The sequence below is a fragment of the Falco punctatus genome (assembly GCF_963210335.1).
Source record: "Falco punctatus genome assembly, chromosome: 3".
Lineage (NCBI taxonomy): Eukaryota > Metazoa > Chordata > Aves > Falconiformes > Falconidae > Falco > Falco punctatus.
The window spans coordinates 114,612,331-114,625,791 of record NC_137582.1 but is presented as its reverse complement, the minus strand read 5'-3'; the positions used below and the strand labels follow the sequence as shown (position 1 = coordinate 114,625,791).

Sequence of the window (13,461 nt, the reverse complement as noted above, 5' to 3'; positions counted from 1 at the left end):
CCCAGGCACAATGGCGGGAGGGGGGGGAAGGGGGGGGCGGAGCGCTGTGCATGCCGGGCCGGTGGAGGACCGGCGGGATCGGCGCCGCCGCTCGGCCGGGCGTGTGTGTGCGGGGCCGCTCTTAAAGGGCCAGGCGCGCCCGCCGCCCCGCCGCGCTTCTCCGGCAAAAAACGGCAAATCGAGGCCCGGCTGCTGCTCCCGCCCCCTCGTGTCTGCGCACCCCCCTCCCCCTGCTCAGCGCCACAGGGCGGGGGGCCAGGGGCCACGGCGGCGCTGGGGACCCCCAGGGCAAGGCCCCGCCCCCCACTCGGGGGGATGGGAGTGGGGGCAAGGGGGGTGCACAGCCCACGCCGAGCCTGTGCCCGAGGGACCTGCTGTAAGCACGGACTGGGGAGGGGGGCCCCGGAGGACCCCCACCTCCCCCAGCCAAGGGGGTGCTTGCGGGGGGCTCACCAGCATGGCAGGAGGGGGATCCCTGACCCCAACTCCAGGGGATTTGGCTCCCACGGCTGCACGAGGGGGGGGGGGGGCGACTTGCCACGGGCCCCCACCTCCATCCCAAAGCCGGCAAAATGCTTCCCAGCCGAGGCTGGGGGTCCCAGCAGCCGCGACCCCCCCTCCGGGCCACGGGCAGAGGGACCCCTGCCCAACTCGCAGTGCCAGAGCCGCGGCCGTGCACCTACCCGCAAATAAACCACTGAAGCGTCCTTCGAGTTTTCCTTTTAATGCAAAAAATAGCCAAACACATCTTCCTTCCCCTGCCCACCCGCCCGCCCCAGGTGTGTTTCCTTTGCTGTTGTTTTGCTTAATATTTCCAGCCAAGCAGCCCCCCCAGCCCCCCCAAACCTCCGCAGCTCTAAAGGTCCCCGACGCTTCTCCCCTTCTGTCTTCCCACCGCAGGGCCCAAAGGGACCCCGGCCAGCAAAAAAACCAAAAAGACCCCCCAAAAAAAACCAAAAAGAGGGAAAGAGGGGGGAAAACGGCGGGGCGCACGTTATTTCAGCAACGTGCCGGTTCTAATCCTGCTAAGAGGTTATAGGAAGAAAGAAAAAAAAATACAAAAATAAACCCACCGAACAAGTAGCGACAAGCACGGAGCAGCCCCAGCACACAGTGTAAACAGAAGCTGCCCCAATCCGGAGTCCGGCTCTCCCGGAAAGCAACAGCACAACATGCTTTGTACACCCCAACAGGGAGCAGCCGAGGGGGAGGTTGTGGTTTTAAGCTTGAGTTGATTCTTTTTTTTTTTGCCTTTCTGCAAAAGGCTGAAGTGATCTCGGAGTCTCCAAGCGGCGTTTGCAGCACTGAGCCTGGCCAGGCGGGAAAAGGGATGGGGGAAAAGTGCCACGGGAAGAGGTGGGATTGGGATACAGCAGCCCCCTGAGACTGGCGAGAGGAGGTCCCAGGGCTTTGCAGCTGGGAAATCTGGACAAGGGAAGGGAGAGAGCGCAAAGAAATACCAAAAAATATAAATATAAAAACAATTTGTGTGGAGGAGGAGGAGAATATAGACAGTAAAGTCAGGGTTACTGCTGTCTTCCCCAAAGCAAGAATAATAATTAAAAAAATCCCAGTTGAGGTGACAGTGAAGAGTCCAACAGAATTCCCTTCCCTGGAGGAAAATAAAAATACAAATGAGGTACCTGTTCCACCCCAAAGCTGTCACCCCTTCCCACAGTCACATCAACGCTCCAGCCACTGGTTATTGTCTCTCTGAAATAAAATATTTGGGGCCAGGGCAGGCCCGGAGCAGAAGCCCCATGCACGTGGCCACACCACAGCATGCTCCCAGCGCCAGGAGCCCTTGTCCAGTTCCTCCCAGTTTGGGTTGTTCAGCAGAGATCCAGTCTCTCCTCGACCCTGTGAACAGGCGGTATTGTTCAGTGCTTCACGGAGACGGAGCCTTTTCCAGGTCTCACGTGTTTCTCCAGCATTTTTGTTTTAAAAGAAAAAAAAGTTTTTATATATATATATGTACACACACACACACACATATATATATATATATAAAATATACAGTACAAAGGAAATATCCATGGAAACAAATGGGGTGGCTGGAAAAGATGCTTAACAAAAAAGCCCAAAATAAAATGAATTCCCAACTCTTCCCCAAACTGACGCTTGCCTTCCCCACTAGTCCTCCAAGACCACAATCTCCACGTTATGGACCTGGTGCTGATGGTCCTCCACATCTCCCACCACTTTCTCCTCAGTCCTCAGCTCTGTCTCCAGGATCACAGCTTTCCCCTCCGACTCGTCTGTGTCCGCTTCAGGATCTGGCGCCGGGTCGATCTCTATGATGGTCTGCCCGTCGTCCGAGGTGCCCTCCACGGCTTGGATGGTGGAAGTGAGGCCGGACTCCATGGCCACCAGTTCCACAGGGTTGACCACGGCCGCCACGTTGGCCAGGGCGCCGCTGTCCTGCATGGCCGCCGAGCTCAGCAGTGCCAGGCTGGAGGACGGGTGGAGGGTGACCGTGTCGGAGGAGCTGGTCTTGGAGGAGGACACCACGGTGGCGTATCGGAAGAGCTGGGAGCCAGACGGCAAGGTATGAACAGTCACCGGGCTGGAGCCTTGGCTAATGGTCGCCACCGGGATGTTGCCCACGGAGAACTGTTGTCCAACAGGCGCGATAGTGATGGGCGAGATGACCGTGAACTGCGGCTGCTGGATGGGGGTGGAGGGGCTGAGGACGGTGGCGGAGGCTGGGCGCTGCAGGCGGGGTCTCTTGGGGGGCTTGGGAGCGCTGACGGGCATCAGCACCACGTTCTGGATGGTTTGGGACTTCGCCTTCTGGTCCTTGGCAAGTTTCTTCTGCTCTTCCAGCTGCCGCTCCAGGTCTGCAAAGAGAAGGGCTCAGCAGGGGCTGGGCTGGGGCCAGCATGCTGTGGGAGCTGCTGGGGCTCAGGGCTCCTCCACCAGCCGGCACCCCCCGCGCCGGCCACGCCAGGCCTCCTGAACACCCAGACGAGCACGACCTCAGTGTTTCCCTCAGGATCAAGCTGCACTGAAGGGAAAGACCAGATTCTCCCGCCACCCACAGAGACCCGGTCAACGCTCCGCGCCCCTCAGCCGCTTCGGCCGGCTGCCAGCACCTGGGTAAGGAGCAGGCGGTGCTCTGTACCAGCTGGCTAGTCCTGCTGAGGAGATGATGGGCATTTCTGCTCCTCAAGCTGGACCCACCTACAAGGGAGCATGTACAACCCCCCCCCCGGCAGCTGGAACAGCTTCTGGGTCTTGGCTGGCTCACCAAGCACCTGTCCCGGGGACAGGGAGCAGAACTGCCCGGCCAACAAACCTCCCTCAACCCTCGTCTGTGCGAACATGCGAAGTCAGAAGCAGCACAGTAATCTCATTTATCCAGGGCAGTAGGGGACTAGGACATCCCAGATAAGAACAGGTCCTACAGGACACGGGCCGAGGAGGGAGATATACATCCAGCAAGTGGCTCTGGGGAATCCGGGGCAGCTTATTGGCTTCAGCTCAGGGGAAGCCGTGCAAGACACCTGATAGCTCCACGCCAAGACAAGCAGACAGCTCAGCACCTCGTACACAGAGCAGCCTATCAGCTCGGGCACAGCACAGCACTGCCTGCAGCGGGGATGACGGCAGCGCGGCTCTTAGCTGGCAGCACCTATTCCCTAATGCCGATGGAATCGGACTCGCACCACCAGCACCCTGGCTGCGGCAAAGGGCACGGACTTTGGGCTGTCAGATGCCCCAAGCAACTGCTCAGTGCGAGGCAAGGGAGAGGGGAAATTCCACTCAAGCCCTAGGATGGAAAGGCGATTGGGATGCATTTTTGGGGCAGCACGTATTGAACAATAACCCAAATACGGTTCATTGGGGCTATGTCAAAGGAAAGTCACATCGGTTCCCCAGAGCAGCAGCAGGATGAGAAGCCTTACTGGGCACTGACTGTACCTGCCAGTGTGTAAAGAAACTGTTCCTCTCCTTGCTCTGTCTGGTTTTTCCTGTTGTCCAGAACCTTCTTGACCGTGTCCATTAGGCCAAATGTGTGAGCAACGTTGTTCAAGACTGCAGCATCTGCAAGGAAAGTGCATGGGGACGAGTGCCTAGTCCCACAGGCAGGACTCAGCCACGTACTCAAAAGATGCTTGTATTACACCAAAAATTTTTCTGCTGTTTTTTGTAAAACTACCTCTGCTCTTTCACAAGGGCTAGCTGAACAAGGGCAGACCCAGCTCCCTCATCCTTCTGACATCCAAGGACTAAATAAACCCATTCACATGACAGAGAAAATGAAACGGAGATTTGTCACCCAAGCATCTCAAAATTGCTGCAAATGAAAGCATAATTTGCAATCACAGAGATACAAACGAGCTCTCCACCTACAAAGCATCACCCCATGCTGCTGACAGTGTCATTAACATGCCAGCTCCACTGAAAGCTGTGCAAAATTTCTATTATAATCCACTGACTTCAATCACTTACAGCTTCCAAAAGCTGCCACCTACCAGACACAAAGATCCGCCAGCCCAAAGCTAAATTAGAAACTAGAAAAAAAAAAAAATAAAATATCCTGGGTAGGAGGAAGTTTGTGGCTACATGGATGTTCTTCCAGCAAAAGCATCACCAAGAGGTGCTCTCAAACCCTCTGCTCACAGGGGCATGTGCTGAGCTGGATTAGGGAACTGATCCAAGTTAAAAATAACCCTAATAAGGGGAGTGGAGTTATTTTTAACCCAGATCAGTTCCCTGATCTGGTTCAGCCCCAAAACCAGGTTTTCTGGCACCAGCGAAGACAGAATGAGAAGTGAGAGGGCAGGACCTGTTCAAGCCTGCATTGTCCCAGAGAAAAGTGTTTCACTAACTCCAGTCCAAGAAGCGAATCTGGGCAGGCTTTCCCGAGGGCTGGGAGCTGCGGACAGCGACCCAATGGCCACAGCAAGCCACCAGGGCCATTCCGCTCAGGGAACAGGGTGGCATGTTGTGTCCTCGAGCCTTGAAGCGAATGAACTTTCACAGCTGGGCAGGCTGAGACCGCACCCAGGCTCAGCTCCCGCAGCCCAGCTAACGTGTGGGAACCCGCTCAGCATCCTGACTCAACAGCTGTAAATGGTGGGGATGGACCCTCGTCACTTCTTTTTGCCCACAGCTGCCCTTTGGAGCATCCTTCCCCACTGCAGAGCCAGAGCCTGTGGCTCACAACCTACCTGTCATCTGGAATGGAGACTGACCCAACCTCTGCTGGACGCCTCTTAGGACTTCTTCTATCTCCTTCTGGATGTTGCACACAACCTCTTCCATCAGCCCCACATCAGCTATGCCTTTCCAGAACATCAGCGTGTCCTCTGGCACAAGGAGAGGGGAAAAAAAAAAAAAAAAAAAAAGAGGTCAACAAGCACAAGCATTTGGCATTTTTCCCCACAAGGCTACTATAAACCTTTCAGGCAAGTGGAACTGTGCAAGACGACTTCTAATTTGGCCATTGGGGTGGATACGATATGCAAAAACCCCCAAACCCCAAAAGAAGCAAAACGGACCCAGGCAGCAAATCAGTAACATGTTTCCAAGCGGCACCATGACTTCCAAGGCAACATTTCACATCTTCACATGATGCAGAAAATTCTTTGTTTGAGGAAATTCTGCCTATGCTTCCATATTAAGCCCAAGAGGGAATGCGAGACACCGCAGCCAGAGAGACACAGCCAAGAGAGCTGCCGGTACGAACAAAACATTGCTCCTTGATGGTTTCAGTTTAGCTCCAGGCTGGCAGACATTTACATCCCGAGAATGAATGAAAAAAAATAATAATAAAAGAAAAAGCAAAAAAAGCCCCTCACTGTAACTAGTAGCAACTGATGTGGGGGATCGTCCATCAGCCACAAGTCCTGCTCTGCCTGCAGCGGTGAGGAGCTCTATTTGCCTGGGAAATGCTGGGATAGCCAAGGGGCTGGGGGACAGCTCCATCATTCCCTAAACTCTCCTCAACTCTCCTTATCCTCAGGATTTCAGTCTCCAAAATGTAACAGGCGAGGAGAGGGGAAGAAGACACCTAACGAGCAGCCTGAGCTTACCCGAGATCTCATCCGTGTCCTTTTTCATGCCTTCCTCAGTGGCCATGGTGACGGCAGCCGTTAGAGCCGAGTTCCACTCGATCCCCTCCTCCATGCTCTCCTCCGACAGCGCGATCTGGGTGATGCTCCCTGCCAGAGAGGCAACGTCAGCTCCCTCTGCGGCACCTGGAGTGCCAGCCCTGAATCCCTGCTTTGCTTTCCACCCCCGTCACCCCTCCCAGGCTCTTTTTCACTCTCGTGGTCAGGTTGTTTGCGCCTGGCTTCTTTCAACCAAATTAGCTAAAAGCAAATATTGCTCCTTCTCATTGGAACCGTGATTGTGAAAGGCTCTGGGGCTTCTGGAGGGGAAACCACGTGCCCTCCAAAAAGCAAACTGGAGTCCTAGTTTCAGAGGAGCAGAAAGGGATCGGAATAAAGAAGGGAACAAACAAGCCTCAGCCCAGCCACCTTTCTCCCCTTGCATCATCAACAGGGCGCTCTGCACCCTAGAGACGCCCTAATCTCTCAGGAAAGGACAGGGTCAGGGTCCAAGCTGATTTATAGCAGGGAAACAGATCTGACTCGATCCTAAGCTTCTGGATCAAATTTGGAAGTGTGCCAATGTGCTGCCACAGTGAGGTTTTACCGTGTGGCCATGGCGCTTTCCAGGAGATTCTCCTCAGCCTACAACAACTGCCATCTCATCCACCCAAGGCTTCAGAGAAATGTAACCTGCCCAGCTGAACGACGCGATACGGCTGGGAGTAATCTTCTTCCTTAACCTCGGCAAAGAGATCGCTTTCTGCTCTGAAGCACGGGATTTGCTGAGAATTTGCAGCTGGAATGACAATCAAATCCTGTCCAGCCATCACACCCCGCTCAAGGATGTTCAGGTGATGTGGAGCAGGCTGCTCTGGAGAAGGTCAGCATCAAGGTCAGCATCCCTAAATTAACCCCTGAGATTTAGCCCATCCTGTGCCTTTGTAATAGACCCTCAAATAGGAAAGACATCACAAAACACTGCGCGAGCTCTCTCAGGCGTTTGCTCACACGGTGATCCGAGAACAGGGACCCCTTCACAGCGAGCCTCCGCTGGCTCCCAAGGCTGCCTCAAGTCACTGCTCCACACCGGCGGCTTTCCAGCCCTCCCACCACTGCAGAGCAGAGCTCCCAGCCAGGTGCTGCCGAGACCTCTCTCAGCAGACACGGAAAAGCATTTTCCTTCCCAGAAACCAGAGCAGTCTGCTGAACGGTGGGACTGCCCTGCTGTGCCTGGGGAGAAGGTGTAAAGTGTGTGTGCCTGGGGTCCACCTGATCTGATTAGCCCAGGGAAGGAGAGCTGTGTCAGAGGGAAACTCCCGTGGTGTTTCCTAACTGGTTTCCTACCGTCGGCTGATGTAGGAGTCTGCACCACGCTCTGCTGCCCCGGCACCGGTGCTCTGGCACTGCTGATCAGGAGATCGAACTTGGTGCTTCGACAGGTGTTGGTGCAAACTTTGTCATGCTGGTAGAAGTCGATTTGTCCCGAGTCCATCATCTTCCTGTGCAGGGAGTGGGGAGAGAACCAGGCTCAGCTCAGATCTCAGCCTGGAGACAAAAGGGAGTATTCCACGTAGGAATGCTACAGCCATGGGAAGCACGGAGGAAGGGAGACCCAGGGCCACTCTGCACACAAAGCATCTCCTGCAGGGCTTTCAAACAGCAAATACAAGCCATCCCCCAGCTTCGCGTACAGGGCTCCAGTCCTGTTCCGCCCCCACCAAGTACCAGGCCCCTCGGGCAAGGCCACTTCTGTACAGGATGAAGAATCCTGCCCCTCAGACCACGGGGCCAGGCTCTCTGCAGGCTGCTGGCCAGGTAACGTGAGGCTCCAGAAGAGCTCCCAAGGGCTGCAGAGCAGACAAAACGCCTGCGTGGGATCCTGCAGCTGCAGCGATGATGCCCTGAAGCTGGACACAGCCGTAGGCAAGTGAAATACCTCAGCATGATTCCTCCGAGGCGGATGGCTCTCTTCCAGTCCTTTAGGGTAGATTTCCCAGCCAGGTGAACAAAATGCTTCGGGCTGATCAGTTGGTCATTGAACTGCCAACAAGATAAACAAAGGCTCAGCAAACAGGGTAGCATCACTTTGGGAGACTATTGGGATATCCCACACAGCCAGTCCTCAGCTCACCTAAGCCCCAGCCTCCACCCAGAAAGAGGAGCTGCTTGTCAAATCCCTCCCACCTTACATCCCCTAACCCCAGAATGGATACGTTTGCAGGGACAATCTGCCAGCCCTCGGCACTCGAACCACACAGCTCTAGCCAAGAACAGCCCTGAAGGCTTTTGTGTGAAGCATGAACCAAATCAGCTGCTCCTGCGAACACACAGAGTCATCGCGGAGACCGTTACGGGAGACTCCTCTAACATCAAAGAGCTGAGCAACATCGAGCTGACACAGGTACTCCCTCGGGCATCTGTTCTGTCCTGCTCCAGTGACTAAGATAGTTGCTTGCAGGGGGTCAGTGACGGAGCACTCTCGCTGCAGCAGCGTGGGGCTCAGCCTCAGCATGTCAGCTGTTACGTTAGCACGCTCCCAGACAGAAAAGGCAGCGGCAGGATTTCTCTTCCTGATGCAACCTGCTCACTGAGGCAGTGACAGGAGTGGAGTATCAGGACACCAAGGGAAAGAGACATGGAAGCAAAGTGCTGGCAGAGCTCAGTACACATCCCCTGCCTGCCTGCAGCTCCAAGTCCCTTGTCAAGCACCAGATACTACTCTGAAACATAAGGGGGTGTAATAGACCTTCGCTCCTTAACCCACTCTTCCTCTGCTTCTCCCTGTGCTAAAAAACAGCTTTAGCACTAACAACCCCACATGCCACAAAGGCAGTGTCACTCAGCTCCAGGACAAGGCTCAGATGAAACACAAAAAGTAAGAAAGCCCCGCGGAAGTCAACCAACAGCCCCTGAGAGCAGGAATCTGCTACGAAAACTCCCTTACCTTTACACACTTGACATTAATTCCTGGACAGACAAACTTCTTCCAGAGCAGGATGGCTTTGCTCTCCCCACAGGTGATGGGATAGGCGATTTCAATTTCCTCGTTGGTTTCAATGGTGCTGGGGTCTGAGGGAGAAAGGGGGAAAAATGGATCTTTCCACCCAAGAGGCTCAAACCCCCCCAGACGGGTGTTGAAGGCTCACAGGTTTTGAGACCTACGCTCAGGAAACCGAAAGAAGGGCTGATCCCAGTTCAGGGTCAGCCCTTTCTTAGTCTTTTCCAATTATTAGCTCTAATAGCAACTGGCATGTGCTATTTATACAGCAACACTCAAAATGAAGCTCATCTACCAGGAGAATGTGAGATCAGAAATCCAACACACCTGTAAGGGTAGGGGGGGGGTCTATGTCAATGGGAACAATCTTTGTGGAAACTCTGAAATTTGAAGCACAGATCTCTCCCAGATTTCTTGGTGCTCTGGTATCTCTTTAGTAGTGATACCAGATATTTACCGATAATATATGCTCTTCACATGCAGTTTCTGCTAATACTGCCAAAAGACCCACACCCACACAGGAAGCAGAACACTAGTTGAGATCTAGTGACAGCACCTAACGACAGGAGCCTTTTCCCACGTAATTCCTCAGGATGGCAGGGAGCGCTCGGAGCCAGCCACCTCAGTGGTTCTGAACACCCAACCCAAACCGTCAGGCTGTTCGCTCAGCAAAGACCCAGCAATCGGAGTCCGATGCTCCAGCTGGCGCTGAGATGCAGCCACCATCCTCGCAGCCATCGTGCCTGCCTGCCAGTGTCTGCACACCAAGACTAGGGCGAAATCTTGGCTCCCCTGGACCCCCTGGGAGCCCTTACCATTCATTGCAGGAGAGCCAGGATCTCAGTTCCAGGACTTTGAGACCAAGCAGTAACAGCAGACTCTTATTCCAGAGTATGCCCAGACCCTGCACCCACATCCATGCCTGGGAAACAGCATCTGCAGGGGCAGAGCCAGAAGGAAGCCCAGCGAACTGGAGACACCAGCTCAGCGGCGACCAGCCCTGCGGAGGAGGGGATTCTGCCCGCGCCAAGCAGGAACTCACCGATCCCTTCTTCTAGCTTGTGGATGGTGTGGGTTTCGACGGCCACTACGGCGGTGCTGGCCTCGGAGCCCTCTTGGTAAATCCTGTTGTGAAAGCAGCCATCCATAAACAAACTATACAAATCACGCAAAATTAAGATTCACAGCACGGGGTTAAAAATTCTTTTGGTTTCTTCCCTGCCTGTCCTTGAGGGAGGTGGATTTTGTTTGATACAGTTTCAATCACGGGCATGTTTTTGGCACATACAAAATAGGATAATAATCCCAAGGATTGAAACACGCAGAGGCGTTCCCAGTCCTGTCATCGCACTCTCCACGTTGCCAGTGCCACCGAAGCAGCTCTGCAGCGCGCTTCCCTGTGGCGCTTCCCTGTGCCTTTTCCTCTGGATTCTGATACCGGCAGTTACCCAGGACAACAGGAAGGAGAGCTCAGTGCCCCAGGATTTCCCTCCCAGCCCTGTGTGACACTGCAGCACAGCTGATCATGCCGGGGGACAGTCGCTGTCAGGCCAACGGCCACCCTGCTCTGCGAATATTATCCAACTGGAGCCAGCACATTTAAGTCCCGATGGATGGAGAGTTAAGATGAAGTGTCTGGTGGCAGCCGCTTATCCGCAGCAGCTGCCAGTGGTACCGCAAAATTCCCTCCATCATCCCAGCTTCATTGTATTTGAGAGGAGGATTATTTTAGGGGAAAGCTGGCACAAAGGCACAGGCGGATCCGGACTCATGGGCATGGACCAGCACGTACAGCAGCTGTGGGGTGTCAAAAACCCACCCTGGGGCCGCAGAGGGATGAGGGAGGCTGGGAGGACGTGTGGCCGGGGCAGCACCACGACCACCTCGCCGCTCCCGACCACCTCACCGCTCCCTTGCTGCCACAGCCGCTGCTGGGCTGCCATGATCCAGAGACAGCGTGGCGACACGTCCCCGCAGGACAGTTTCAGTCCTCAGAGGCGCCGTGACAGCAATGCACACAAAAGCCTTTTTGCATTGTATTTTTCTCTCTGCCGTGTGCGGCACAAAACCGATGCAGCCCTGGGAAACGCAGCGACATGCAGTCCCCACACCAGGGAAATCTCCAGGGTCACCCCCGCCTCCACAATCCCACCCCACACCTCCCCAACACACCAGTAGCACCCAACTCACCCCTGCTGCACCGGCTGGAGCTGCAGGATCACTTGGGTTTTGGTATCCTCCGGGTTCTCCCCTTCGTTTCCGTCACTTGGTACAACCACCACATCACCCACAGGGACGCTCACTTCGGCATTCGCCATCTCTCACATGAAGCCCGGAGGTGGCAGGTGCCGAGGTGCTGCGGAGGGCAAAGCAGAGGCAGGGCTGTAGTGCTGCCGGCGCAGGGAGAAGGGCAGGCGGCCGTCTGGAAGCATCATCCCATCCCGCCGCAGCAGAATGGGCTAGCGGGGACCACAGGGCCAGCAGAGCAAAGCACCGGCTCTGCAGAGGGGACCAGGCGTTTTAAATTCACCACCCGAGTGAAAGCAAGTGCCTGGCAGACCACGCGAGGGTCCCCCTCCCCTGGCACTCACGTCTCACCCAAGGACGCAGAGCCCCCCGGTGCCATCCCACCCCGAACTTCCCCAGCCCCGCGGGCTGGCACCGGCCAAGCAAACCCCCACGGTGGGTTTTGGCGAGAGTTTTCCAAAACGGAGCTTCTCTCCCCGGCCGGCAGCACTTCCAGCCGCCCCGGGGATGCTCTGGTCCCTCGGTACCAGCAGCGTGCCTGGGGCTGAGCCTTCCCGCAGAGGAGCCGGTAATTCCCAGAGGAGCCGGTAATTCCCGGCGGCGGCGGAGGCGCAGTGCCACAGGAGATGCTCGCAGGGGGCCACCGAGGTGGTTTCGTTATGGCTGTGGGGCCGGGGCTCAGCCGGGGGCCGGGCAGGATCAGCCCCCCGGGGTCCGGCAGCTCTGGGGAAGCGCTGGCGGCGGGGCAGGACCTCAGGGCGGGTGGCGGTGGGCTCCGTGCCCACGGCTGGGACACAGCGGCACAGGCGGGGGAGAGCTGCCGGCGCGGGGGACGGGCCCCGTGGGTCACCGTGGCTCCCTCCTTGGCCACGTCTTCACCCGCTCAGGGCTCATGGCACCCTGGGCAGGCCGGACCCCTGCCCGGGACCCCCCCAGGCTGGCAGAGCTGTGAGACCCCCGTGGGCCAGTGGGGTCGTGGGACCCCTAGGGGCCAGCAGGGCCATGTGGCCCCCCATGGGCCAGCAGCGCTGTGGGACCCCCGTGGGTCACTGGGACAATGGGACCCCCGTGTGGGCCAGCAGCAGTGGGGAACCCCTGTGAGCCCGGGGGAGCGTCGGCCGGCGGGGCCGTGGGACCCCCCCCCGTGGGGCCGCAGCTTCCTCAGGATTTCCGCCATGGGGGCTGCCGGGGCACGGCCAAAGCCCGTCGGTGACCGGCTCGGGCCCGCAGCGGGGGGTGCCCGGCCGGCGGGGGGGCTGCAGGCGAGGCCCCGGGCAGGGCAGCAGGGGGGCGGCTCCCCCCGCTCCGGTAACGCCAAGGTCCAGGGGACGCCTCCCCCCGCGGGGGGCACAGCTCAACCCTGAGATGGGGGAGGGAGGTCAGAGGTCAGCGCCCCCCACCCTGCCCGCAGCCACCCTTTGAGGTCAGGGGTCAAGGGCGGGGGGGCAGCGCGGGCCCCCCCCGCGGCGCGCGGCGACGGCGGGGCGGGGCTGCCCGGGGGAGGGGTGTGGCCTCCCCCCCCCCCGCGGGCGGACGCAGCGGCGCTGCCCCCCCCCCCCCCGCCCCCCCCCCCCCCGCGACGTCCGCCCTCGCGGCGGCGGCACGTACGGCGCCGCGCGCTGGGGCGCCCCCTCCCCTCCCCGACGGGCCGGGCCCCCTCCCGCTCCGCCCCGCCCCGCCCCGCCCCGCCGCGCCGCCGTCTGGCCCCTCCCGGCTCCCGTAGCGCGGCGCCGGCCGCCCTTACCGTCGCCGAGCGGCCGAGTCCGGGGGCTGAGAGAAGGGGGAAGGGGGGGGAACGGGCCGGGCAGGAGGGCGCATGCGCAGTAACCGCCGCGGCCTCGGCCGCCAGCACTTCCGGCCGCCGCCTGCCTTAAAGGGGCCGAGGGCAGCGCGGCTGGCGCCCTGCTGCCCCCTGGTGGCTGCCGGCCGCACCGCCCCGTGCCTCCCCCAGGGACCGGGACACGCGTGACGGCGCGGAGTGGGGGGCACAGCCCGCGGGGTGTTCGTGGGGCGGGGGGCGCAAAGCGGCACCGGGCACCTCCAGCCCCACCGGGGGGGTCCCGCGCTTCTAAGGCGCGCCCGTCCCCCGCCGCGGCCGTGGCCGTGGGCAGCCCCGCGTCTCCCTTCGCCCCCGGGGTGCCGAGGTCCCCCCAG

At 58.2% G+C, this 13,461-nt stretch overlaps 1 protein-coding gene across 2 annotated transcripts; it reads right to left on the bottom strand.

The window, feature by feature from the left end:
- Positions 1 to 582: 582 nt before the first annotated feature.
- Positions 583 to 13,161, bottom strand: GMEB1 (glucocorticoid modulatory element binding protein 1). Of its 2 annotated transcripts, XM_080379112.1 has the most exons (10): positions 13,052 to 13,161; positions 11,251 to 11,416; positions 10,103 to 10,185; positions 9,007 to 9,131; positions 7,999 to 8,102; positions 7,407 to 7,561; positions 6,042 to 6,170; positions 5,178 to 5,315; positions 3,925 to 4,047; positions 583 to 2,840 (listed from the first exon to the last, which is right to left on the bottom strand). In XM_080379112.1, exons 2-10 carry the CDS (start codon positions 11,376 to 11,378, stop codon positions 2,134 to 2,136), a joined length of 1,692 nt encoding a protein of 563 aa, XP_080235238.1. In that variant the 5' UTR covers positions 11,379 to 11,416; positions 13,052 to 13,161; the 3' UTR covers positions 583 to 2,133. The 2 variants fall into 2 exon arrangements, with proteins under 2 accessions (XP_080235238.1, XP_080235239.1); XM_080379113.1 differs by lacking the exons at positions 10,103 to 10,185; positions 11,251 to 11,416; positions 13,052 to 13,161 and adding an exon at positions 9,876 to 9,996.
- Between the last annotated feature and the right edge of the window lie 300 nt (positions 13,162 to 13,461).